This window comes from Alosa pseudoharengus, unplaced genomic scaffold (genome assembly GCF_046254945.1).
Source record: "Alosa pseudoharengus isolate Yale_2024_CS ecotype anadromous, Long Island Sound unplaced genomic scaffold, YU_APseudo_1.1 YU_APseudo_1.1_scf_14, whole genome shotgun sequence".
Lineage (NCBI taxonomy): Eukaryota > Metazoa > Chordata > Actinopteri > Clupeiformes > Clupeidae > Alosa > Alosa pseudoharengus.
In genome coordinates, this window is record NW_027468609.1 from 26,736,126 (window position 1) to 26,762,363 (window position 26,238).

Genomic DNA, 26,238 nt, shown 5'->3' on the forward strand with positions numbered 1-26,238 from the left:
AAATAAATGCTTGCTTACCATTAAGGAGGAGTGAACTTGACAGAGAGCTGAACACCCCCGTTGGTCTGACTGAACTGTTGCTGAAAATGATCTCCTGGACAGTTCAAACGTCGTCGCGCGGTCAACTATAAATCCACTACTTTTCAATCACAACGTTAAGATTTCCCAGTCAACCACAAATCCATGACTTTTCAATATCTTTTAGTGAACTATGTATCGATGCTCTATCGATTATGGCAACATAAACTATAAACCAATGTTGTTTCAATATCTCTCTTATCGATATTCATGCACTGTCGGGTTTTTGTCAGGATTGTAATGCTGATTCAATGTCTATTTACCATTGAGATTTCAATCTCAACCAAAATGATGATTTGGATGGAAAATCAACATCATATCAATGTCACCTTGCTATCTGGGTATTTAGTCTAACATTTCATCAGATATCCCCGTCTTGTGTAACTTCAGACTTTCCATGTTAAAAATAAAAAAGTTACAGTTAAGTAAATGGATCAAGCCGTTTAAAATGTAGCCATTGTATGTGGTTTTATATATTTCTTACAGGATCAGATTATATTCATGAAAACACACACTTGCAAGTACACACACACACACATGCGCGTGCACACGCACACACACACTTGAAATTGTTGTGAATCAGCCTCATTTCTGTAAATGTACATACTGCGTACTTCTTATGGGCATCTGTGATTTTTGTACCCATGTGTACCCTGTGTGTGTCTTTGGTCTGTATGCAAGCATCCTTTGTTTATCCTTGAAGTCAATGAAAGCCTGAGAGGCCTTTTGCCTATCACCAGGTGTGAAATGTTAATGTTTGTAGAACAACATGTGTCCAGGCCTCTGAGGAACTTCCCAGGAAAGGGGGTAATTTTAATTAAAAGACAATAGAAGCTGACCAGACCTGATGAAGGCCTAATCCCCATCCTCCCTTTCTATTGCATATTCAAACTGGGTTGGACCTAGAGGTCACTCCTTCTTTTGTTTGTAACATAAAGTTAGTACACTGTTTCAGAGAAGTCAGAGAATACTGAGAATCTGGTGAAATCCATGATGGGGTGAAACAAACATGTACTTCTCTCCCTTGAGGGCCACTGGCCCCTCATTGAAAAGAATAAAGCCTGGATCCTGATCTTGCATCGTCCTGATTGAGTCTTAAGAGAAATATGGTAGTAAAAATATACTATCACACTTCAGTAACATCACCATACAACTGAGGTCAAATTTCACAAGTGGATGATGCTTTGCAGACACTTTATTACACAAATAACATTGTTACTGAAAATAGTATTCTTGCGATAAAACTTCAGTGTCACAACAAACATCAGACACATCTTATACATCCGCTTGGAAAATGTCGTAAATACAGCTTTAGATACATAATAATAGTAATCTTCAATTTTTTTTAGCCTTTCATTGAATGCGGTACAACATAAATCAAAATACAGATGACAATAGCAGCGCTTTCATTATGTGGCACATTTGTAATAACAGGTGCTGCGGAAAGGCAAAAAATACACAATCAAAAAGGCACACATGTACAGATAAAGTCATCAACCAAACATCTGGAGCAATTACCTGATAACTTATAAAAATGCTATCTGGTTGATAAATCACTTGGAAGTATATGAACAATAATAATTCAGTCATGGCAAAAAAAAAGTAAAAATAAAACTCTAAATAGTTTCTCTGTCTTTAGTCATTATCCCATATATCCTATTTAAAAATAATCATCTAGAGCTACATCCATAGCTCTACCAGTGCTTCACACCTACATCTGGTCCCCGTATCTAATAAATTAAAGTGGCAGTCAGAAAACGCTCCTACGGAGGGGAAATGTTTGCACAAATAAATAAGAAATGTGTTGGCAGCCGATATGAACAGTTTTACATATATGATTAAAGTACATCCTGACGGTGTTTGTTGGACAGAAGGATTGCTCTGGTGGGCAGCGTTTGTTGGGCAGGTCAGCAGGAATCTCTGGAGGGGGGGGTATGGGTCCCCTAAGAGGAGGAGATGGGGGGCAGTGGGGGGGCAGCATACTCCTCGTTCTCAGAGTCTGTGGCGTCTTCGTCGTCCTTCTCCTGGTCACTGCCCTCGGTGCTCAGGCGGTCGAAGCCTTGCCGGGTGTAGCCTTTGTGAGAGGCGAAGAAGTTGCCCAGGTTCAAGGTGCCCGCAGCTTTACCTGTGAGATGGAGGGGCAGGTAGAGGTGAGATGACTATGAACAGTAGTTAACACCCTCTGGGTGCAGTGTTACACACAGAAGACAAGAGCTGTGTTGCTGTAATCATTGTGACGTTTTTTTTAAATAAAATTTTATGGTCTGGTGTCTTTTTTATTATTAATTAATGGTCCTAACATAACACATTCAAGCCTAAAGCTAGACATGAACTTAAGAAACTTTTTGACAACTGTAAAAGCACTCCATCTCTTAGTGGGTGCACTAACCTATCAAAATCAACACCTCTATATTACCTGGGTTGAGTTATTGTCAGGCAGTTTTGTGCATTCAGTTCAAATGTGTGCATCTTAATGTGAGTGTGTATGGCAAGGGACTGATGGGTTTATAATAACCTCCTCCCACATGGCATGCTAAACATGGCCTTTATGTACAACTACTGAAAAATTAACAAAGAGGTTAGTGAAAATCAAATATTCATAATGCAAGGACTTTAATCTTAGTGTAGTGCATTACATCTTGCTTCATATATAGTCCACAACCCCTGGCAACAGAGACGCTTTATGTCTTTATGGAGTATTTACATAATTTAATAAAGTGAATCCATTATCGCCAATCAACTACATGAATTAGTACCTTGTAATTATCCTCTTATAGAAAGCAAAGGGCTTCCAACTACCTCTCTATACTGAAATTGCTTCATAGGCAATTGGAAACGCACAGATGGTATGCTAGATGAATAGACAGGACTCAGCATATCACACAAATATCACATAAAAGATTCAAGTTTAGTGACCAACACTCCAAGGATGACACAAAGGGCTTGGCTTGACTGTCACTGGGAAGAGTCACGACCTCTCCTACAAGTCTGGACGTGCGTCAGTGTAGCCTCTGCCTCCAGGCTACAGGCAATTTGGTGTGGCCAGATGGTGAGAGTGAAGATCACTTCGACATAGTGGCCTCGTTCCAGACAAGATGGCCTCAAGCACTGGGCTGATGCGCCTTAATGGGTTAAACGCTTTGCTCTGTGAAGCCCCAGCTAGGATGGGTGGAACCGTACAGGGAGGCAGAGGGATACGGCTGCAGAAGTGTGTTTTGGACACTAGAGGGCGGGCAACACTATAATTTCTCCTAACCCTCAGCCTTGTCAGGAGCACACCTGCAAACCTCCATTTTACTTTATGTATAGTGTACCTTTTCAGTGAAGCGGGAAGCATTCGTAATTAGGGACACTTACCTCTCAGTTTTCCCAGGATTCCACCTGAGGAGTTTGGTTCCAGTTTTACTTCATAGTCATCTAGGGCAGAGGGGAAGAAGACCCATGAAAAACCCAACACTTACATGCTTGATAGTTTGATAGAGCAGCATTACAATACCGCAATTTTCTCAGCTCAATATTTTTTTATATTAAATCTGCCATAAAATAACAAGCTTTGACAGCCTTTATTTAATCTTTACTGATAATAGAACTGAAGCTGTTCTTATCAGACATCTCAAGTTGGAAGGGCAACTTGTAATGTGGAGGATTGCACAGTTCATATCCACAGTTTTATCTTTCAAACAGAAATAATTCTGTGGAATTTAAAGACATCCTGATCTTTGGCTCATTTAAAGACAATGTAATCTAATATATTTTGCCATAATATATCTATACTATACAATATATTCTATACTATACAATATAATACAATATATCTATACTATACAATATATTCTTGAATTTCCCCTTGGGGATCAATAAAGTATCTATCTATCTATCTATCTACAATACATTAAATGTGTTGTAAAGCATATATGTAAAAATGCACATGGTTTGTTTGGATGTGTCAGTACCTCCATACATGCGGCTCTTCTTCCAGCGGATGAAAACGCCCACGGCGAGCACGACCACCAGCGGGATGAGCAGCAGTGTGGTGATGACGGCCGGGGAGACACCCTGGGCAGCCTGCCGGACCGTGCTCTTCTCCTTCTCGTGCTCCTGCTCGGGCTGCTGCTGTTGCTGCTGCTGCTGCTGCTGCTTTTGAGGCTCTGGGGCTAGAGCAGACTGATGCTGCTGTTGCTGTTGCTGCTGCTGCTGTTCCAGGTGTGGCTGCTGCTGCCGGGGCGGTAGAGCCTGCTGCTGCTGTTGCTGCTGCTTCTGAACAGCTGCCACCACGATGGCGTGCTGCTGAGGCAGCTTATGGAGAGGCGTCAGGTGGGCCTGGACAATGGTTTCTGTCTCTGAGTGATGGTGAGGGGCAGAACAGGGCAGGGCAGGATGTGAGGAGAGGGGGAGAGAGGAGGAGAGGAGAGGAAGAGAGAGGAGAAGAGAGGAGAAGTGAGCAGGGGAGGAGTGAGGAGAGGGGGAGAGAGGAAGAGAGAGGAGAAGTGAGGAGAGGGGGAGAGAGGAAGAGAGAGAAGTGAGGAGAGGGGGAGAGAGGAAGAGAGAGGAGAAGTGAGGAGAGGGGGAGAGAGGAAGAGAGGAGAGGAAGAGAGAGAAGTGAGGAGAGGGGGAGAGAGGAGAAGTGAGGAGAGGGGGAGAGAGGAAGAGAGGAGAAGTGAGCAGGGGAGGAGTGAGGAGAGGGGGAGAGAGGAAGAGAGGACAGAAGAGAGGAGAAGTGAGAAGAGGGTGAGAAGTGAGCAGGGAGAAGAGAGGAAGAAGAGAGAAGAAGTGAGGAGGGGAGGGGAGAGAGGAGAAGTGAGCAGGGGAGGAAAGAGAAAAAGTGACAGGAGGTGAAGGGAGTGGTGAGGAGATAACAAAAGAAGATAAGAAGCAGAGGACAACAATAAAAATGACAGCACCAAAGATATCAGATCAAAAAACATCAGAACATAATAACTGAAAATAAATTGTTTATGCACAGAGATAATTTTTTTTCCTCATTCAAGCATTTCAGACCTTATAATAGTCATTTTTCTGACAACTACATGTCACTCAGTTTGGGATTTTGGCTGAAACTAATTACCCACTCGCCGTTGACTAAGGCAGGCTGCTTTGACGGCTGAGCCCATGTTTGAGCGGGGTTTCAAAACTGGAGGCCCAACTAACGCTGCTAAGCCTCACTGGCTTTGCTGCGGAACACAGGGGGGGATTTTGTATTCACAGTTGGTGGTGTTGGAGGTGTTGTTATTATTCTATGTTACTGCATGCTTGTCTTTCTTTACCCATTTTAATCTGCACTGGAAGACTGCTTAAATTGCTTTCACACCAACTTATATATATATATATATACAGTATCACATTCACACTAAATTGTTTGAATAGTGGGGAGGAATATCCTTTACAGAAGACTGCAAGGCGAAAAAACAAGGCGTACCATTTAACATCAGTATGGTTTTTTTGTGTGTTTTTTTTTTTTTTTTTAAAGACTTGCACATTCGGTGTATACACTAGTAGATGTTGTTTTCAGTGCCAGATGGTGTTGTCAAAGATATTTCCTTTACTGAGCTTAAATTCACCCCATTTTTGCCTTTGTGTTTGAATGTGTGTTTGTGTGTGTGTGTGTGTGTGTGTGTGTGTCAATTATAGCTTAGGAGGTCCTAATCACAGGGAGAAAACTGATTTTCCAGTGTACCTGACAACTCACCATGTAAATATATCAAACAGATCACTGCATAAGGAATAATGTAAGTGGGTGAAGATTTCACTGGATAGCATGGAATGCTGAAAAAACTCCTTTGGTGTTACTGAGAAAAAATACAAGGCAAATGTACAATGTACAACGCAGAGGTTTGTACCTTCAATTTCCTGAACTTCAATTCCACCTTTTTTCACAGACCGGTGGTCAGCTTCTGGGAGTGAAACAGAGAGTTAATCATTGTTTTGTTTTTTTGGCACAACACTGTCACAGTTTAATTGTTAATTATATCCAACAGAGCACACCTTGATCTGACATCAGACCTTGGCACGATATCAGACAAAAGCAGTCAGTGCGAGCCTCTTTGTCCTTTTCCCAGACTTTCACATCCTACACCTGAAATCTTGCCTTTATATTCAGAGGTACTTCATTGTACAAGGATCATTGAAAACCGCTACACTGTAACACTCTTGACTATGAAACGTCCTTCGTCATTGACCTCAAAACTGCTTGAGCACAAATTCAACTGATATGGTACTGTATATACAGTACTGTAAAGGGAGCTGTACATTCCAGACTGTGTTAGCTCACCTCTACTAACCAATGTAGGACAGGACAAACCAGAATGTCTCTCGACACTGCAGGACTTACACAAAGTTGGATGCACCAGCAATTCTATTATTTTACTCAACATCAGCACTGTTCAGTATTCATATGTTATTTACAATGGCAGTCAGCCATGACGTACTGACGTGTTGGGTAATTAATGAGTATAAATATGTCAGTGATTGTAAATGACTGTCATTGGTTGGCATACCGTGTTAAATAACAACTGTATTGATCCACACTATATGATAAACTTCCTGAAGTATATCATAAGACATATTGCAATCCATACCACTATTTGCATAAAGCAATTTTATTCTGTGAGGACCATGTTATGACAAAAACACACACACACACACACACACACACACACACACATACATATACATATATATATATATATATATATATATATATATATATATACATATATATATATATATATATATATATACTGCTGTGCAATTACTATTCCATGAGATCATTTTAGGACATCTAGGAAGTGCTCCAAAAACCCTTACTTCACCATTGACAAGGTTTGTTAAACTTTCCCCTCTACAGACTGCAACTTTTCCCTCATATGAATTGGCTATATAAACTTTTCCCCTGACGTGTTGCCTTTGAAGATGTAACACTTTGTAAACATCTCTGCACCGAACACTCTGGCCATGCTGAGCAAAAAAAAAAAATCAGGATTTTTTTCTGATTTGAACTCACTTCCTCCAGGGACGAACTTGATCACAGAGTTGGTGTCTGCATCTGCAACAAAAACACTTCCATCCTTGCTGACCACAATGTCGTGAGGCATCTTGAACTTCTACAATGGAACACAAGAAAAACAAAACAAAATCTATGACCTTACACTGGAGTACAAAAATGCAATTGTCTTTTGTTCAAGACATTTTCTAAATTGTACACCTAAAAACAGACCAGTTCCTTTAGCATGTATGCAATACATTCCCTGACTGAAACATAAGTTATTAATACTTAGCTTCATATAATATTATAATTAGATTCTAAAATGAATCCTTGGCAGTGTGGTTAACAGAGCTGTGCCCTTGTAGCAGTAACAACCCAAAATAGCTCTGTCACATAATGAATTTATTGCCACACTGATGAAATAGCCCCTGGGGGCATCTGATTAGAGAGAGAGCTACTAAATCATGGACAACTGCGTCAGGCAGCTAAGAAGGAAGAGGAAATAATAATAAGGGAATAAGGGAAAAAAACTAGTGAAAAGAAAAAAAAATTAAAGAAGCAACAAGGGGCTTTCAGTAGGAGTGACTCAATATTTTAAGTGGCATCAGTGAAGGGAGCCAAGAACATCAGGGCAAGGAAAATCAATCTCAGGCCTCTGAGCTGGCCTCTAGTCTGCTGCCCAGTGATAACCTTGGTGTAAGGGGGTTTGTGGGGACAAATGTCCCATTGATGTGTTTTTGTGTGTGTGTGTGTGTGTGTGTGATTAGGGTGAGTTTCTTTAGGGGGAGGCAGGGAAAGGGGGGGGGGTCGAAGTGACAAAAGCTACAGGCTACTTTGCCACCACCTCAAAGATTACCTGCCCCGTATCTAAAAGCCTATCGGATGTATACTGGCGCAGTACACAAGACGATCAATGCTTCGATGCAGGGTTTGGAGAACATAGAAATGTTATTGATGCCTGTTCAGCCTGGAGTCCTGTGTTCATGAGCATACTACAGCAAATCTATTCTGTTTGGGTTTCTCTGGCTATTACTGTGGTAATGAGCCAATGAAAATTACTCAAACAACTTTTAATCATGGTCTACCAAACAAACGAGATTTGAGGAAATAGATTTGCTAGGCGATACTTAAATTTAATTTAGATTAGTCAGTGAAGAAGGTAGATTAAGAGATTTAGTCCCAAATGTCGACTTGCTCTGATATGGCTATTGATATTCAATCATTTCATCTAAATGCTGTAGATGTAAATGACTCTGTGAGAATAAAACATAAGACATGAAAGAAATACCAGGACCAGCCGTTTTTTCTGTTAATTACCTCGAGAGATAGCATTGGTTGAAAAAAAAAAATCATAAGAATTTGAGTCATTTGATGAGGAGGCCACAGCCCTTGCCAACCACGCTTCACTGCAGTGAACATCACTGAGTCACAGCGCGACGCCATCAAACGGGGACCAGTTCCACCGAGCAATGCGCTACAAAGCTGAGTCACAGTCCACACCGCGGCGTTACAGTGATGGACACAGCATAACATCTGCAGCTCCCCGGCTTTCATTTTCAAATGGCTGTGAAAGCACAGTGTGCCAGACTGCGAAACATCACTCTCGATTCCTCCACATAAATATAAGCTGAGAGCATTGCACTGGACAGCCAGGGTAGCGCGGTATAAGGCAGGCCATCAAGGACCAGCTCTGGATAAGAGCACACAGCCATCGGCTAAAGGGGGTCAAGCCAATTTAACCTCTAGCGTTTTGTTGGCCGCCACTGAACACCTGCAGGATGTGAATGTGAATTTTTCCTCGTGACTGTTCAGCGGTCCCGTCCTCCACGCTGAAAGCACCACACTGACTCCATGGCGACGAGATTGGAGATTCTGCTTGGAGAACGGAGGAGAACAAGTTTTCCATTTCCTTTCCTTTCAGACGGTGTTAGATTCAGTGCAAGCGTGCTCATTCGTTCTCCCAGCCTAGCTCATACTCTACTCTGGAGACACTGTATAACGATGCAGGGGATGATTCAGAAACCCTGACAGGTTCGGAACGGAAAAGCAGAAAAAGAAAATGCCTGTACCCCTTCGCTGGCTCGAATTCTATTCCAGACGTCCGCTTGACTTCCCCCAGCTCTGGTCTTCTCTGGGTGGAAGGCCCTGGCGCCTCAGCTTAGTATTGCATTTTAAAACAAAGAACCTGAGGGGAAGCAAGGGAAAGGGAAAGGGAAAAGGAAAGGAAGTAAGAAAGAAAGAAGGGCAAAACACACAGAGATTACCAACCTGTGAGTCGGGGCTGAAGGTGTCCAGGATCTCCTTGGTTGAATAATTCACCACGAAGCCCCTGAGAGGCGCCGATACGCCGGTAGGAGACTCCCCATTCACGGCATAGATCAGACCACCTGAGAGAGAGAGAAAGAGAGAGAGAGAGAGAGAAAGAGAGAGAGAGAGAGAGAGAAATGGATTAGCATTACAGAGCAGCGGTCTGCAGGACCGGCATTAATATTGATCGGAGCCCCTTATCGCATTCATCATCAAAGACAGTGGTAGGCCACGATGGCTCCATTCAAAAGGGCGGCCATGACAAGGCGAGGCTGGTGAGGGTTTGGGCTGAACTCATATATGCAGATGAGCTCTGAATGGTGCAACATTATCATTCCCTTTGCCTGCGATGTGCACTTGAGTGTGCCTTTGATGTGTTCACGGATGAGCGGCGGAGAAAAACGCCGGCTGGCTTAATCTTAATGAGTTTTGGCTAATCAGGGTTGAGGAATCGGCCACACTGCAGAATAAGGGATTATTCATTTACACACCGCTGGCTAATTTTGTCATTAATGACCAATTACATGATGTACGCTAGGCCTTTCACACAGTCGTGCAATCTTTGGTTATTATAGCCTGGTATATGCATACTATGATTTTTCGGCCTTCAGATTAAAGTGCTGTTATGGGAATGGTAACATGCAAAGGCTCATTAAATCCTATTTATTTCATTTCTGGGGCGGCTGCAGTCACTGTTTATAATATTGCTTGGTTTGAACAGAGAATAGGCTGAAGAAATTGCATGTTTATGAAAAATGATACTGAAATACACAGGCTCTCATGGATCAAAACCTGAAATGGGAAAAAAAGCTAATAAAAATGCTACTCGAGAACAACAATAACAACAACAACAACAACAGCAGGCCTAACTGAGCATGATACTGGTATTACTGTTTACTGTGAAATGCAGCTTCATATTAGTACAGTGCTAGTATCACCAGTCACCATAGGCACCCACCTTGCTCTGGTGAGTAGGACACGGCAAAAACCTCTCCCCCGAACTCGTCCTTCTTGATCTCTTTGATGAACTCCCCCGTCTCGGCCAGGAAGCACTGGACGCGCCCGTTCTCCCTGTCCGCTACGCAGAGCTCCCGTCTGTCTGGCAGGAACACCAGACTGTGTGGAATCTGGAAGGGTAGTCGTTTTCTGCGGTCAGTGTACCCTGGAACGGAGGACACAGAGAGGACAAGCCAGAGGCATGTTAGACACTTCTGGAGTAAAGCCACGGCAATGAAATGGCAATAAAAGTGTGCAACATTGTGGCTGCCATTATGGCTTCGTAAAAATCTGTAATGGAATCGCCATCATCATGGCCAAGAATGTATGTGTGTGTGTGTGTGTGTGTGTGTGTGTGTGTGTGTGTGTGTGTGTGTGTGTGTGTGTGTGTGTTCTCACCTGCTCCCCACTGTTTGAGATATTTCCCGTCGGGAGAGAACGTCAGGATTCTCCGGTTGCAGTAACCGTCGGACACATAGATGTTGCCCGATTCGGGATCCACGGCCACATCCGTGGGCTTGCAGAAATGGTGCTCGTCACTTCCTGGTACAAAGGCCTCACCCAGGACTACCAGTGGCTTGTCTTGACCATCACCACTTAATTTCATGACCTGCACAGACAGAGGGGGTGATAATGAAGGGGTGGGTGACAACACTGTTGTGATGACTAATCCAATATGTGTGTCTGAGCTCCCAAAAATGACGCATCATGTGTTTACCTGGTGAAGTGCTACATCGGTGACCCAGTAGTTGTTATCCTTATCCGTTGTGATTCCGTGTGGCATATAAAACCTGCGAATGGAATGAAATACACACTTTCTCTATTATTTACAAATTTAAAAGAAGGCAAAATAGATGCTTAAAAGCTTGTTTCACATCAAGCTTACTGTACTTTCTCTAGGCTTTTAGATTAAAATAAGTGCTGCTTTCACTACTCACATGTTGCTGCCTGAAGCCCTGAGCACTTTGCCTTTGGCTGGATCCACGACCAAGATAGTGGGCTGCCGGATAGGCCCCAGTGATCTTTCCAGGTATCTGCCTTGGTAGTCAAAGGAACTGCAAATCAAAGAAAAACACAAAAAGACAGAAAAAAAGTTGTTCTCATTAACATCACACATAATGGGTTCTTTGACCTAAATGTGCTCTTTTGTCCATAAAAAGTGAAATGGATAAAGAGGCAAACCCACTGATTCCTTGTTTATACTGTACGCAAAAAACACGATAACTAATGAAAAAAGTAATTTAACCTAACTGAACATTTTGTCGTATAAAACAGCCAACAGCCAACAGCCTTCCACTACTCCCCCTTTCTTCAATCATACAACTTGAAGGGAGCCAAGAAACCCATCAGCCAAGCCTGGCTGTTAGGCTATCTTGTGGGCCGAGGCATATTTGCATCCTCATGCATAAACACAGAGTCCTTGATCCATCACTTTCCTGTGCCTGTGGCCTCCAAATGAACTTCCCTCGCAATAGGCTGTGCATAACAAGCACCCTCACAGGCAAAAACACTGAAAAGAGAATAGATAGGAAATCAAGACCCCCTGGGTTGTTTCTGTATTGGAAACTTCACTGGGCAATACCCTGGTGTACAACATCAGTTCCACAAACACTGGTGCTAGAATATTCCGGAAACACTGGCTAAAACTCCTCGTTTTTCAGTAGTTATATTCTTCAGTCAAGTTCAATCAAGCAACATTATGTTTTGCAGGCCTGGTGTTTAATCTCACTTTTTTCCCTGTCTGAGCTTTGCAACACCATTTAGATGATGAATTAAAACAAGATTTGAGGGGGGAATACAATAGCCCTTTGGAGTCTGGAGGAACTGAACAGAGCTAATGGATTAACAGGGGTGACAGCCCTCCTCTGACTCCTCATCATTAATTCTCTCTCTCTCTCTCTCTCTCTCTCTCTCTCACTCTCACTCTCTCACCTGGGAGATCACAGAGGCAAGGTCACCTCGAATCGCCATTGGCCTGGCACAGCCATACGAGTGTGAATGGATGGCTTTGGCTCATCCATCCCAGAAAGCATCCAACTCCGCGCCAGATCCGTACCAGACCTGGATCCCCGGCCCCATGTGGCGCCGGCCGACTATCCAGAGCAACCCCATTAGGGCCTGGTCATTTGGCACTTCTACTTGACTTACGCTGAGCAGATGAGAGGAGTGCCGTATCAGAGCTGTTGCTATAATAGACTCAATGCCTTCCAATTCGAGCCTTCCTGTCCCTGTGTCACTGGCTCACCGCAGCTTAATTGGTGAAGGAGAGGTGATTCTGCAGTCTTCCGAGAATCAGGGAGTGTTTTGGTGAATGAACCGATCCCCTTGGAAATAACAGCGTTATGATTTGGACACACAATTCTGTTTCATCATCTCCTGTGGGAGGTCTTTGCTTGCTTGATTTCCTCTGTGAAATTTCTTTTTTTTTCAAACACAAACCTGTAATACACATCCATTTGGGCAGCTGCAAAAGAGGTGTGATTGCTGACCGTCGCAGCCTGATTGCCACTCATGGCCAAGGGGAGGGTTATATTTTGCAGAGCCATCATTAAAGGGGACTAGGCATTATGGAAGTCTGGAGCGTTCAATCTGGAAGGCATCCTGGCAAATAATGAGGTCCTCATAAAAAGCCATCGTCAAAGCCAAAGTCTCTTTCATGACTTGCCCTAGATAGAGTTCAATTTATGCTAATGCTAGCACCCTGGGAGCTCAGCAGATTTGCATGGGAGCCGTGCATACTGCTAGCCTAATGACACGGTGAAACTGTAGCGCTTTTCTACAGGGGCTCCATCCAACACATTTAATGACTCCAGTACAAATACGGCATCATTCCCGCCCAAAACAATCCGCTTTTAAAGAAAAGAAATGGAGAAAAGAGGGAAGAAATCGCATCAGCTAGCAATGAATCCAGACATAGTGCCTTAAGGGAAATGCAAAAAAGAAAAGAAAAAACGAATATGTTTTAGTGGCAAATCAGGCCAAAGCAAATAATGTTTCCTAATGCCATCTGTGCACTGCAGAGCCACAAGCCATTAATGGACAGACGGTGAAGAGAATCCTCGACTATTAGGGTGGGGTGGGGTGGGGTGTCCTAAAGGAACAGCTTGAGGAAGTGCTTGTGGAAGAGCTTGTCGCGATGGCGGGAACTTACTTCATCCCCCATCGGTGGTCGCCGCGGTGGAAGATGACCAGGTTGCCGTCGGAGTCCAGGGCCAGGCCTGACACCTGGCCCAGCTGCAGCGGCGCCTCGGGCCAGTCGGCCGTCTCCTCCAGATGAGCCCCTGGTGAGCGAGCACAACACAGCAGAGGTACTTCAGTGTCACAGGCCTCCACAACAACAACAACAACAACAACAACATCAACAACAACAACAAGAAAATCAAATGTCAATGCTCCACACAGGTTAGACGTCTGGAGGTGATGAGAGAATGACACATGGTAAAGCACAAAGAAAGAGTGCAAAAGTTTCCATTCGAAACCTTCCATTCGAAAGATTTACTGCCCTGTCTCTTCTTCCCGGCCTGAGCATCACATTTTTTAAGTAACTTGCTTAATAACCTTGTGTGTTAGATAACCTTGTCCTGACTGGGAGAAGATCTGAAAGCAAGTTAAATGAGATTGATTGAGCAGAAGGCCCAGAGAGTTTAATCGAGAGAGCATCATGCTATACTCTGTCTGCCTCATTTCTCGCCGTAATGGGATGTGAGCAATCTGATTTGTTCAATTAACCCAACACTAAGCCTCCATGTTCTTTGCCACGTGAATCTTTGCAAAGTTTTTGGAGTGATAAGCTGACAGTGATGGTACGAAATCGAGGGCATCTGTGGTGTTGGTGTTGCATTAGTGCCCGTTCCACGCTTTATTTGCACCTTAAGACATGGCATCGTTATGAACAAACTGACTACAGATAAATGAAAGAGCATTTTGTTGGCCACTGGAGAGCTATCAGGCAAGCTGCACTTTTCTTACTCATGCATATGCATTTATGGGAAGGTCAAGGAAAAAGTGGGATAAGTGGAAGAAGTGTTGAGAATGAATTATTAGGTATTTCGGAACAGCACACATTTGTTTTTGGGTAAAAAAATCCAATTCAACTTTCTTAAGCCTTTGCTATGTCTGCCCTATGCCTATTACATCTTCCATAGCCTAGCTGCACAAATAGCTTGAGTATTTTTTAAGTGGAGCAGAATTACTGCCCTGAATTATCTTGCTGTTTGTCGACATTTTATTATCATGTATTGTATTATTTCATGCCTGTTGAACTTTTCATTCTTTTTAATGTTCATAGCTGTGTGATACCATACTGTTCAGTTGTGGGCACCGCAAATTGGAGCATGGAAACGAGTGCTGTTTACCTGATTAAGTGAGTGCTTAGCAAATTCCATCCAAAACAGAAAGGCACAGCATGCCTTTCTGAAGACTGACAAAGATGCTGATTACACTTCCTTTGTACATCTGCTCCTCAGTAACGTGTGGTTTGGAAATTTTTTCATTTGGTAAGTTTTCCACTTTCTAATGCTAATGTTCTGTAATGTCTGCTGACACTGAAATGTATCAATATTTTTAAAATATATTCTATGCAAAAGCGCTGTCTGATTTCAAATTAAAGTATCACGTCTCAAGGACATTCCTTGATGTACCACATGCATGATGCCTAGCAATATTTATAAGGGTTGATTCAATATCGAGGGACTGTTCTTTCATTCAAGAGTGCTGGTTAAGAAATTGAGGCCATTCGATTGGGCAAAGCAGCATCTATTTATCAGAAAAGATTGAATCTTTGCCAAAGCAAGAATCATGCAAAGTAGAAAATCACATGCATGCAAAATGAAGCAGTACACACAAACACTTTCTGCACAAAAAAAAAGTATTTACTTTTCAACCGCAGTTGATGTTTGCAGTCAGCAATTGAGTCCTAAAATATTGGTCTTCCTAATTAGCAGAGGTCTGTGGGACAGGCTGCGGTCAGCCAAGTCCAGACAACAAAATGGCCAAATGAACGATCGTCTCCATTCAATCTCACTGACTACAACAATGCCAAGAAATTCCAAGAATGCACATATTGGTGTCCAGTGAATACATGGCTAAGAGAGGGGGCAGCTGTAATGTCTGGAAAACTGCAGTGTGAATAAAATGGTTTATGTTTATGATGAGTGACTATCAAAATGCAGTTATTTACTGATTTAACAGAGACGCTGGCTGTTTGTCTGGGAACGAAAACTGTGGAGCAATCCATAAAACCCAAATGAGGGAAATGAGTTATGTTCAATGCAATAATGCCAGTATTTTAAATGGATTAACAAAGACTAACAGGAAAGACAGGGAAACACTATACAATATTGAAATGGTACTTGATCATGTGAAATGCCAATTGCACTTGCAACTGAAATGGACTGTAAACCAATATCCAGCAGTCTAAATCTCTACGTACTGATAACAACCTGTACCACTGCTGTGTTTCTGATAGATGTCAACAAAAGCAGCTACTAATGCCTTCTTGTAAAAAGATATGAAACCACTTCCTACCAGCTGACACCAGGAAGGGGAGGTTTTTTTTACAGCAATCAACTCCTGGCACTCCATTTCCTGTCACCTGACTTGCCAACGGTACATAAACAGACTCAAGGGCAAGACTCCAGACTCCCACAAAGTCGGAAGAGAAGCTTCCATGAATAATTCCTGAGAAAACATCTCCTGGGGAATAACAATTATTAGGCCTGGAAGAGAGATCCTCATTCTGGCCTTTCACTACAATAAGGGAGGGGGTCGGGAGGGGAAAAATGCATGAAATCTAATTTATCTTCGTCTGTTCAGCTCGGTAATTGAATCTCTGAATCATGTCAACATGGCAAGCCAATGGGAAGCATCCTGTGATGTCAAACACAGGATGCTTCCCATTCACATCCTGTGAAGTTAAACACAGGCACCAGGTATACCAGGACAAAAGCACCAGGCCGACTGTTGCGGAACAACACGGATTCAGAGCGAGTGCGCTCACTCAAAACGGTCTCATTTCCATTCAGGTGAAATGCTAAACGAATGCACGCTGAGACTGACATGTCAGTGGATTGTTTCCCCCAATGTCAGCCAGACGAGCATTTACAATTCCAGTCAAGCATTGAATGTTGCTAACAAGCTGTGGAAGTGCACTGGTCCAAGAACCATGTTTGCAATTGTCCATCATTTAAGCAGCAATCTTGTTTAAATTCATTTATCATTCCAATCCAACAGTAGCTAATTCATTCTGCATCTAGATTGTATCAGCCGGAATATATATCATACTCTGTCCACTCTGCTGTCATGCATACATCGTTCCGCCAGTGTGCAGTGGATTGAGGTGGCCCCGGCTGTGTGACAACGCAAGTGACATCAGAAGCGCCATGATAACAGTGGGATGGAACGGCGTGTGGCCTCGATGACTTTAACAACAAAAAAAAAGCTTGTATGGATTGGGACACAATGAAGAAAGCATTCGATTTGGCTTTCGACATGGTGCTGATATGCTGTGCAACCACACAGCCCTCCCCTTCCATTCCCCTCCTCCCACGGTTTTAAAAAAACATGAACCCACCTGTTTTATCAGCCTTGGCCACGACAGTAGCGGGCCGCAAGACTGGCATAATCCTGCCCGAGGCCGGCCTGACAGTGGACTCTAACTGGTGGAACTTGTGTACTCTGTCCCTCACCAGAATAGGATTGCCTCTCTGGTTGTAGCCTATCCTGGCACTGGCCCAGGGCAGGTCTTTCTTTTGCATTAAGCTGTCGAGGAGGTCGGCCTGGGCACGCTCGACCTCGCTGGGGTTATACTTATGCACGTGGACTACGTCCTCCCTCTCCCTTAAGAGTTTGGAGAGAAGGGAATAGATGTCACCTGCACGGACAGAAGAAGGAGAAAAAAACAACAACAATAGCAGGAAAAGAGAGAAAGAGAGAGAGAGAGAGAGAGAGAGAGAGAGGAAGAGAGGAAAAGAACAAGAACAGGAGTGGGCGGTGTGAATTAAGCTGAGAAGTGAGAAAAACAGTGCCTAAGACTATCTGCAGTTATGTCATTCTTTTACAGATTTCTTGAGGAGATCTACATGATGGGGCCTCTAAGACAAATTAAGAGCCATAAAAGTAGCATCCATCTAGCTTGGACCATGGATTGAAGAGATTTGCATATCAGGCTAACTGATTTGTCGATTTAGACTGTAAGTTAACAGACAAGAAATGCGTCAAAGAATGACAACTGCACAAACAGTGCAGCGCAGATAAAACAGGCGTGTTAACATTTACTACAGAAGGACAGAGGAGGAAAGAAATAGCTGTAAGACATGAGGACATACACAGATAGAGAAAGGCATTTCTTGGAGAAGGCATTTCTTGTGTTTGGCTCACAATATACAGTATACCAATTCCAATAGCTTAATCACTGAGGCCCTATCCAGTGACCAGTAAATAAGTTAAAAGATTAGGGTCAATTCAATTACAAGAGGAGTTCATTCAGGGACTTTCATTGACATGGAGCTAAAAATCTTTTTGAGCCTTTTTGCAGCAGTTTACTATGATATATTTAAAATGTGTGTTTAAAACTAAATTTGACGTGAGCGAACTGGTTTCAATCAACTCGCGAGCATGCTACTTTTTCCGGGAATCAGATAAATGACGCAATGCAACGCTTTGCTGACATATCTCAGGGCTAAGACCTTTGATTTTGGAAGGCTGCTCTAGGACTGCCATTTTTCTTAGCCCACCCATACCCGCAACGCCACAGTAAGCCACAGTGTCATTGTACAAGACGGCTCCTTTGCCAGGGAAAAGGTCAGCTCCTCATTAGAACACACAGCTCTCGCCTCCGACACATTTCATTAAAAAATCCCAGAGACCTCCTCTGCCTCAGACAGCGACCCGCGCCGCATCTCAAGTGGACAGACCTCCGTGCACGTGGTTGTCAGCTTTAATGGATTAAGCTGAAGGCCCATTAGGCTAATACAGCATCTGGGAGTATAATAAGCGGCATCACGGACACAGCAGCACCGTGGCCCGCTGCCGATAAAGCAACAAGCTCGGGTTTCATCCACTTTGTGGCGTCACAGCCGGGAAACCGGACCGCACTGAGGCAAAATGATTTGGGATAAATGCGTCAGTGGTGGGTGGTGGGTGTTTTGGAGGGGGGGTATATGTATGTGTGTGTGTGTGTGTGAGCGTATGGGTGTGTGGGTGGTGGGGGAACAACCGGGTTGCATTGGACCCGCCTCCGGAGTGATGTACGAGCTCGGAGCCACTTCTTATTTATTGCACCCATCCGTCAGCGACCACGGGGGGCAAACACGGCCAGACAACGCGCCGCAGCCCTGAGTGACAGCCCCGGAATTTGTGTCCTAATAACAGCAAAGGCAAATATAGCCAGCGATTTATCAAGCTGTCTGGCGGAGAGCCAGCGAGCCTGTGAGATAATGACAGTCTCACGTTCAGGTTACCACTGCCGTCGCCGCTGCCGCTGATGAGAAGGTGAAGAGGGAGGGATGAAGAGGGAGGAGCAAAGGAGGAGGATGAGGAGGAGGAGAGGTGGCATAATCCTTGTCCTCACAGCCATTCTCTGTATTTACTGGATAAGCAGTAAGGAGAGAAAATGGCCGATGTGGACATCTTTTATTTTATCTCAATACACACAATGTGTGGGAGTGTATTTGTGTGGCCGTGTGTTTGAGTATGCGTGTGTGCGTGTGTGCGTGTGTGTGTGTCTGTGCAATATCAATTTTAACTTTCAACACAAGTGTAATATTTTAAATGTACTGTTATCTACAAATCTGATTCAGATCAAATTATATCCACAGGACCAAGCAGCAGACATCACACCCCATTTCACTAACTTTCAAAGCCCTCGATATGTGACTGATCTTTGTCAAAGGGAATTAAAAATCTGTCTCCATGGACTGAAACAGATGTGATGGACATTCACTCAATCTTTCAGTCAAGAGGGGGGAAAAAAACTAAGGCACTCACAGCTCCTCAAAGGGAGGGCCCATCTGTTGAGCGATTGGCCTCCCCGACCAATAAAGCCATCAGAATGACTGGCTGTTACTGTTCCCATGGAGGAACCATGGCAACAGGACAAACCCTGGGTTGCTGCGGGCAACCAAACCAAACCAATGGGGAGCTGTTTACTTAGCAGGCTCTCCAACACGTCCAGGAGAGTGCAATCAAAATAGAGGTGAGGAAAGCTAAGGTTGTCCTGTTCTCCCTGGGTGGTACAAATCAATGGGCATACAACTGGTCACGGGGCATGGCACGAAACAGATACAGCCTCCTATAGTTGAATGGTCAGTAATACTGAAGAGCCCAACTACAATGCAAGTGATTCTAATATCTATATCTATAAATAAAAGATTCCTTGATACAGAAGTAGGCTACTTCTTCATAGGAAGTAATCCACAAATAATATCATCCTATGTATCAACAATTGAAGAGCGCAAGAAGAAGATGATTAGGTTTCTGATTGATTTGCAGATTTTGTAAAGCTGAATGGCTTAGTCTGTTTGCCCAGAGCGTAGGCTGTACAAACAACTCTGATGCCATACAGTGGCCGTTCTTCACTCCACCTAGTGAATGGGCGAGCCCACAATGGCAAATCTCATTTCAGGATAATGGCATTGAGTGGCCACACTACAGGCAAGCGAGGACAAAAATTGGGCGTGGGTGGGAGGCATTGTTCTGGGAAGGTTGTATCTGTTGAGCGAGTGCCCTCAGCTCATGGGCAACGATGACTCAAACTGGGCATTTTTTCTGCATAGTGGGTTTTTTGTGAATGAGTGGGTGTCAAGTGTGCTTGTGTGTGTATATATTTGTGTGTGTGTGTGTGTGTGTGTGTGTGTGTGTGTGTGTGTGTGTGTGTGTGTGTGTGTGTGTGTGTGTGTGTGTGTGTATCTGAATGGTCATGCCTGCTAAGTGGCGTAGGTGGACAGCCTTGACAGCAAGACCCAATTACTTTTACATTTCCTCACAAATTGATTTCTGCTACCATTCCAATATTCATGGACAGTGTCAACATGGGGGTCCTGTTTGGGCCCTGAATATTTATTGCATTATTAACTATACCCTCAACTCCTTGCTGTCGTCCGACCATGCAAGGTCAGACAAGGCGGTTGAAAGCACTCGGTTTATTTCCGAAATCGGGGAGAGCATTCTTGAGCAAATAGAATCAAACAAAGTGAGCTCTGCAGCGTCTGCCTAATAGGTGTGTGTGTGTGTATGTGTGTGTGTGTGTGTGTGTGTGTTGGGTTGTGTCAAGCATGCCCTTGTATACCTGACTACAGCATGTATGATGTCGTTTGGGCAAGAATTGCGACGACACTCTGGGGCATGGAAATGGAGCGCTGAATCCAGCAGAAAAACGTAGCGAGCGGTTTTAATGGCGGGCGCCTTCCCGTAGGAGCGCGGGTGCAATCTGCTCCCGTTATTAAAGTGAAGAAGACGAAGGGAAAGGAAAAAAAGAGAAAGCATCCGACAGCATGGTGCACGGCCTCCGAGTCGTATCAAGGAGCGGCAACAATGATGAGGCTCATTGAGCCGTTCCGGATGCCGGCACGTTCCCTAACCTCCACAGGCTGAAAAGTAATTCCGTAATGCTGGTAGCACAAGCACTTCTCACTAGCTGAAACATTTGGCATACAGCACTTTTTGATGGCAATTTTTTATCTGTTCATGACAGACAATGTAATGATGCAAAACCGGATAATGAATGTTGATACATAAATAACTAGTCAGCTGTTGAATATTTTTTACATCCTGTCCATCTGTCTGAGTATCTGTCTTGGGGCTTGTTTAATTATCAGTTGTATCACTGTCAGAGCAGGGTGTTTTTTTCTTATGATTTAGCAGACAGCTTGATCTGTCTTTGCTCGTTAGCTTAATGTACAACTTGCTTGTGAACTTTGCTTAACGTCTTTGATTTTACCCAGAAACCCACGAGGGAGGGTGGGTGTGTGGGTGTGTGGGTGTGTGTGTGTGTGTGGGGGGGGGGCGTTGCAGTACCAGGCTGCAGATCTCTCTGCGTAGGAGAGGGGGATCGGGCGGGGATCGGGCGAGCTTTGGGCGAGCTCAGCGCCACGTACGCGCGGCCCGGTTCTGCTGATTTGCAAATTTGCGTGACGGTGTGGGGGAGACGTGCCCAAACCCTCTAACCCCCCCCCCCGCTGTGCTCTCCCAGCAGGTGTCCGGAGATTAAAGGGAGCCCATGTCCTGGACTGCTCCCTAATGAACAAACACAGAAGAGAAGCGTCACAACATCAAAGGGGGCCGAGGTTGAGGCAACAAGCCAGGCTCAGCTCACTTTCTCTCTGCGCCAGGCCCCCCGAGGGAAGGGTTCGTCCTTCTCACCCCCAGATGCCCGTCTATCTGGCTATCTGTCTATCTGCTTAGAGTCAGGCATGGAGGGCGGACGGGCCAGGTGTTCGCTATCGAGATGGCCAGTGTCGTTTTTAGAACAGGGCCTCAGGTGTGTGTGTGTGTGTGTGACTTGACTGGGGCTGCGTTTGTTATTGCATAAGTGTTAAGAGATAACGCCACGAAGGTGAGAAACATTAGCATCCTCTGCGAGGCGGGGGTGACGAGAAAGGTAACCATGGCAACAGGCTTCTAAACGTCAGCACCCACTCCCAAGTGCCTGGACCTCCTTGTTTTCCTATTCACTCGTCTCTCACCTCCCAACTCCATCCCTTTTCTTTCACTTACATGTGTTGATCAGGGATCAGAAAATATCACCTAGTCCCCGCTGGTATCACTGCACACACGGCTGGCTAATGCCACGGTATTGAGCGGTGTTTTCTGAGTTACTCTGAGTTGATGAACTGACTCCCTACTGATTCAGCCTGTCTGCTCAAGACTGCCTTCAGACTGTCAGGGTCTGCGTTTCATCTCTGAGATCTATGGACCGGTCTCCAAGACAACTCACCCTGATCAAGAACATCCTCCTCCGCTCTCTTTGGCTCGAGCAAGGCAGAGTCATCCTGATCATCTTTAAAAACATTTGAGAGAAAAGGAAGTCACTGCATTGTTCTTGCACTAACCATCTAATTATATAACACAACCATTATCTTATCCTCTCTAAAAAAAAAGGTTGAGGACATTAATTGTGTAAGGTTCAGCAAAATCCTTGTGTGTATTACAAATAGCCAAAAACACATAAATAACATATGTTCCCATATCACAATAACCTCTTGTATATTGACATAATGTAGAGAGTTTAGACATGCTTCACAATAACCTATACAAAGGAAATATACTGCAGCCAGGAGACATATACAAGCAGCAAATTCTTTCCATCCTCAGTTCTTCACACACACACATTTGGAATGTCACAAAATGGTATAGTTTCAACTCCGTTCTTAAAACACTTATAAAAAAGATCTCCCCACCATGCAAAGCATGATTCATGCTCTGCGTGTACACTACATCAAATGAAATGTATAGAGCTGAGGTGCGTTCACATTCGCAAACAAAGGCGAACTTTCGCGAACAATAGCAAACAGTTCTCTGTTTGCCCTGAGTTCTCCATGAACATTTGCGAACAGTTTGAGGAGATAGTTCTTCTTGAACATACAGTAGCACTGAAGGCGAGGAGGCGGGTTACCATTAAAACGGAACGTTTACACCAAATCGTTCAAATTTAACAGTTCAGAGAAAACATCTCTGCCACATATGTTCGCCACTGTTTACCGAATTTGAACGCGCTTCGGGTAAGCTTTTACTCCAGTGAAGTCTGCGGACCCCTACCTGTACCATGGGCGCCTCCGTGCATCATGCCCATCATCATGTGGCCCGCGGGTACGGGGATGGGGACGTTGGCCTCGGGGGGGATGCTCCTGAAGAGCTCGCTGGGCCCGTGATTCATGCAGTCCATGTAGGGCGTCGCGTACTTGCTCTCCATGTAGTACATGATGTAGAAGTTGCACATCTCATCTTCCGAAGTCCCACTGCGGAGAGAAAAGCACAGAGCACATTGCCGAGTCAGCACTGCAGGTGACTCAGTGACTAAAAAAAATAAATAAATAATCTAGAAAGTTCTTTGTTTTCTTATCTACACACTTATCAGGTGTTTTCTGTTCACTAAACTACCTGATTGTGTGCTTGACCAAAAAAAGGTGTATTTTCCAGGCAGGAGAGCATGGATCCAAAATTTGCATCCAATTACCCAGCCTGGGGTACAGCAGTCTTTTGTGGTTCAGGGGTCACTATAAACAATTCCATTTGGCAGGGATGTTCCCACAAGTCGATTTTAATCAAAGCTCCTAATTAATACACCTCTCTACTTTTACAGTCTCTCTCTCTCTCTCTCCCCCCCCTCCTCTCTCTCCCTCGCTCTCACTTGTGTTGCTGACAATAAGGATAGGCAAGTGTATGTGTGATAGAGCGAGAGAGAGAGAGAGCGAGAAAGAAAGGGAGAAGGAGTGCGTGGGCCGCAGCACTTCCTGGGAAGATGCGTCAGTGCACATTCCCCCCGCTGCTGCCACCGCCGCCGCGCCTCGCTAACAATCACCATAGCAACAGGAGTGACAGGGGCAGACACGCAGGCACAGACACACACACACACACACACAGGCACAGATACAACATACAGTGTGACAGGGCCTTGGTAAAGACGACGAGGCTTCTCACCATGAAAAATGCACAGCACTCCAGGGACACCCCGAGAGAGAGAGAGAGAGAGAGAGAGCTTTGGTGGGGCTTAGATTTTCTGAGTGCCAGTGTGCCGATGCATGCAGTCACACTTACTCACTCGTTCGCACGCGTGCACACAATCACACACGCACACGCACACACACACACACACACACACACACACACACACACACACATGTGACACACTCAAGCAGGCATCTTCAGGGACTGGTGAGCAGGACTGACTGATGATGCTTGCCTCTCTGAGCGGGCAGGCAGCCGTACCTGCTGCAGCGGCTGCTCTAACAGACACACACACAGACACACAGACACACACACGCACACACACACACACACACACACACGCACACACACACCGGACGGGGACTGACACACGCAATCTTGACACCATGCAAAACAGATTCAGGGGAGCGTTCAGGCATGCCCCAAAGAGCACAGAGCAGTCACTATGCACAGCACTCAGCATCAGGACCAAGAAAAACCCTCAGTGGATACAATGTGCATTTGATTCAACTAGAAGAGATGGATGCTAAAAAGACTAAGAAAATGTATGCATGTTTAAAATGTATGTATATTAAATCCATTTTTTGTCCGTTTATTATTGTTTATTATTATTATTGCGGTTTTGAAATCCAAATTGTCCCTCGGTTCTCAATTAATTTGATGATTTCCAGGGCCGACATACAGCATCTTGATTAAATATACACCACCACTCTAGATGGTGCATAAATGTAGTAAAAGTAAAATGTGTAGTGCTTGCTCAACGGTCTGGGAACAACAGACTGACCGGTGAACAGCACCGGAACAGCACTATTCACAGTAAAGCTAGTAGAAATCAGTGTACCATCTTGAACTGCACAGCTCCAGAAGCGCTGAGAAGAGCTCTCCGCCATCATCCTGAATTATGGAGTACTGGGACTAGTGTTGTGGACCAGGCGAGGGGCAGGCGAAGATGAATAAATCATCAGTGGAGAGAAGAGAAAGAACTCACCCGATGCGCGTCTTTGTCGTCTTCCCCTCCCCAGTGAAGACGCAGCGGGCAGCCAGCGTGTCTCCGAACTCCACCGTGATTGAGTTGCTCACCGGGTAAAACGCCTGGACAGGAACAAAAGAAAGAAAGAAAGCAAGAAAGAAAAAAAGAAAGAAAGAAAGAAAGAAAAAACACAAAAGAAATGTGTCAAATTGCTAAACCCCAGAAGCAAGTCCGCCATTTTGTTCAAACAGCAAAGTAGTTCCCACAATGTTTTTCCCCCTAAATTATACATACAGATTTGCAACAACCATGCAACAGTGATGGCAGCAAAAAAGGCCAATGGCATATATGATTTTACGGCAACCTTTCTCAAATTGTCGAGATGTCATTTCCAGTACTGACAGAGTTTAAATCCTTTGCAAAAAAAAAATAATAAGAAAAGGGCAAGAGGTAGAAACCAATTGCACTGTAATGTATTTTGAGGCCCAAAAATCAATATACATATCTATCTACAAGAGGAGACACTTATAAGTTTAATAATGAAAAAAAAGTATGTTCGCAGATTTTCATGTGCTTAGCTAAGGTAAAGTGAATCTCTCTCAAGGGCAAAAGTAATTTCATGGTTGAGATGACACCTAAGTATAAAAAGAATCAAAGTTTCTTGCACGGTCATATGTGAGGATTTGGAAAAGTTAAAAGGGTGAACGGCAATGTTTCCAAATCGAATGGTTGGACAGAACTCAACAAAGGGATACAGCAGCAAAGGGCAAAGAGTCCTCAGCCAATCTAAACGACCGGACCAACGGGGTCAGACCAGTGACTGATGATGATGATGATGATGGAAAGTAGAGAATAGATTTGAAAATTCCTGTGCTAGACTAAACCATGTGGAAAGCAATTCTGTACTTTTATTTTCAATGCAAATAGAAGTGGCTGTTTAAAAAAAAAAAAAAAATCTGTAACAGCCGTTCATATTTTTTTGATGTACAATGATCACAGCAAATTTTAAAATGGGGGAATATAACAGGGCTTATTTTCTATTTCACCTTTGATATTTATTCTCTCATGTTTACACAGTGCTGGTGGGGAGTGTGGACATTGGCCCCACTGCTCAAAATGTATTCTTTGTAAAGCATTCTACTTCATCTAGGCCAGTATTCCCCTTTAATGTGCTTATGTGATGAAATATGAAGTGTATATTGCCTGTTTGATTTGCCCTAATGACTGCAGTGCATGCAGAGGG

At 44.1% G+C, this 26,238-nt stretch overlaps 1 protein-coding gene across 3 annotated transcripts in view; it reads right to left on the reverse strand.

The window, feature by feature from the left end:
* Positions 1–1,237: 1,237 nt before the first annotated feature.
* The window catches only part of pam (peptidylglycine alpha-amidating monooxygenase), a 57,897-nt gene continuing 32,896 nt past the window's right edge, over positions 1,238–26,238 (reverse strand). For 2 of the 3 annotated variants that reach the window (XM_076284413.1, XM_076284412.1), the window contains exons 12-26: positions 25,014–25,117; positions 23,117–23,316; positions 22,296–22,358; positions 16,935–17,234; positions 13,515–13,644; positions 11,302–11,418; positions 11,082–11,154; positions 10,763–10,973; positions 10,326–10,529; positions 9,329–9,447; positions 7,079–7,178; positions 5,916–5,969; positions 4,032–4,418; positions 3,436–3,495; positions 1,238–2,203 (exon numbers count right to left, since the gene is read on the reverse strand). In XM_076284413.1, coding sequence (XP_076140528.1) covers positions 2,022–2,203; positions 3,436–3,495; positions 4,032–4,418; positions 5,916–5,969; positions 7,079–7,178; positions 9,329–9,447; positions 10,326–10,529; positions 10,763–10,973; positions 11,082–11,154; positions 11,302–11,418; positions 13,515–13,644; positions 16,935–17,234; positions 22,296–22,358; positions 23,117–23,316; positions 25,014–25,117 — 2,304 coding nt within the window. In that variant the 3' untranslated portion in view covers positions 1,238–2,021. The remainder of the gene's footprint in view (positions 2,204–3,435; positions 3,496–4,031; positions 4,419–5,915; positions 5,970–7,078; positions 7,179–9,328; positions 9,448–10,325; positions 10,530–10,762; positions 10,974–11,081; positions 11,155–11,301; positions 11,419–13,514; positions 13,645–16,934; positions 17,235–22,295; positions 22,359–23,116; positions 23,317–25,013; positions 25,118–26,238) is intronic. The other variant, XM_076284414.1, reaches the window with a different exon arrangement.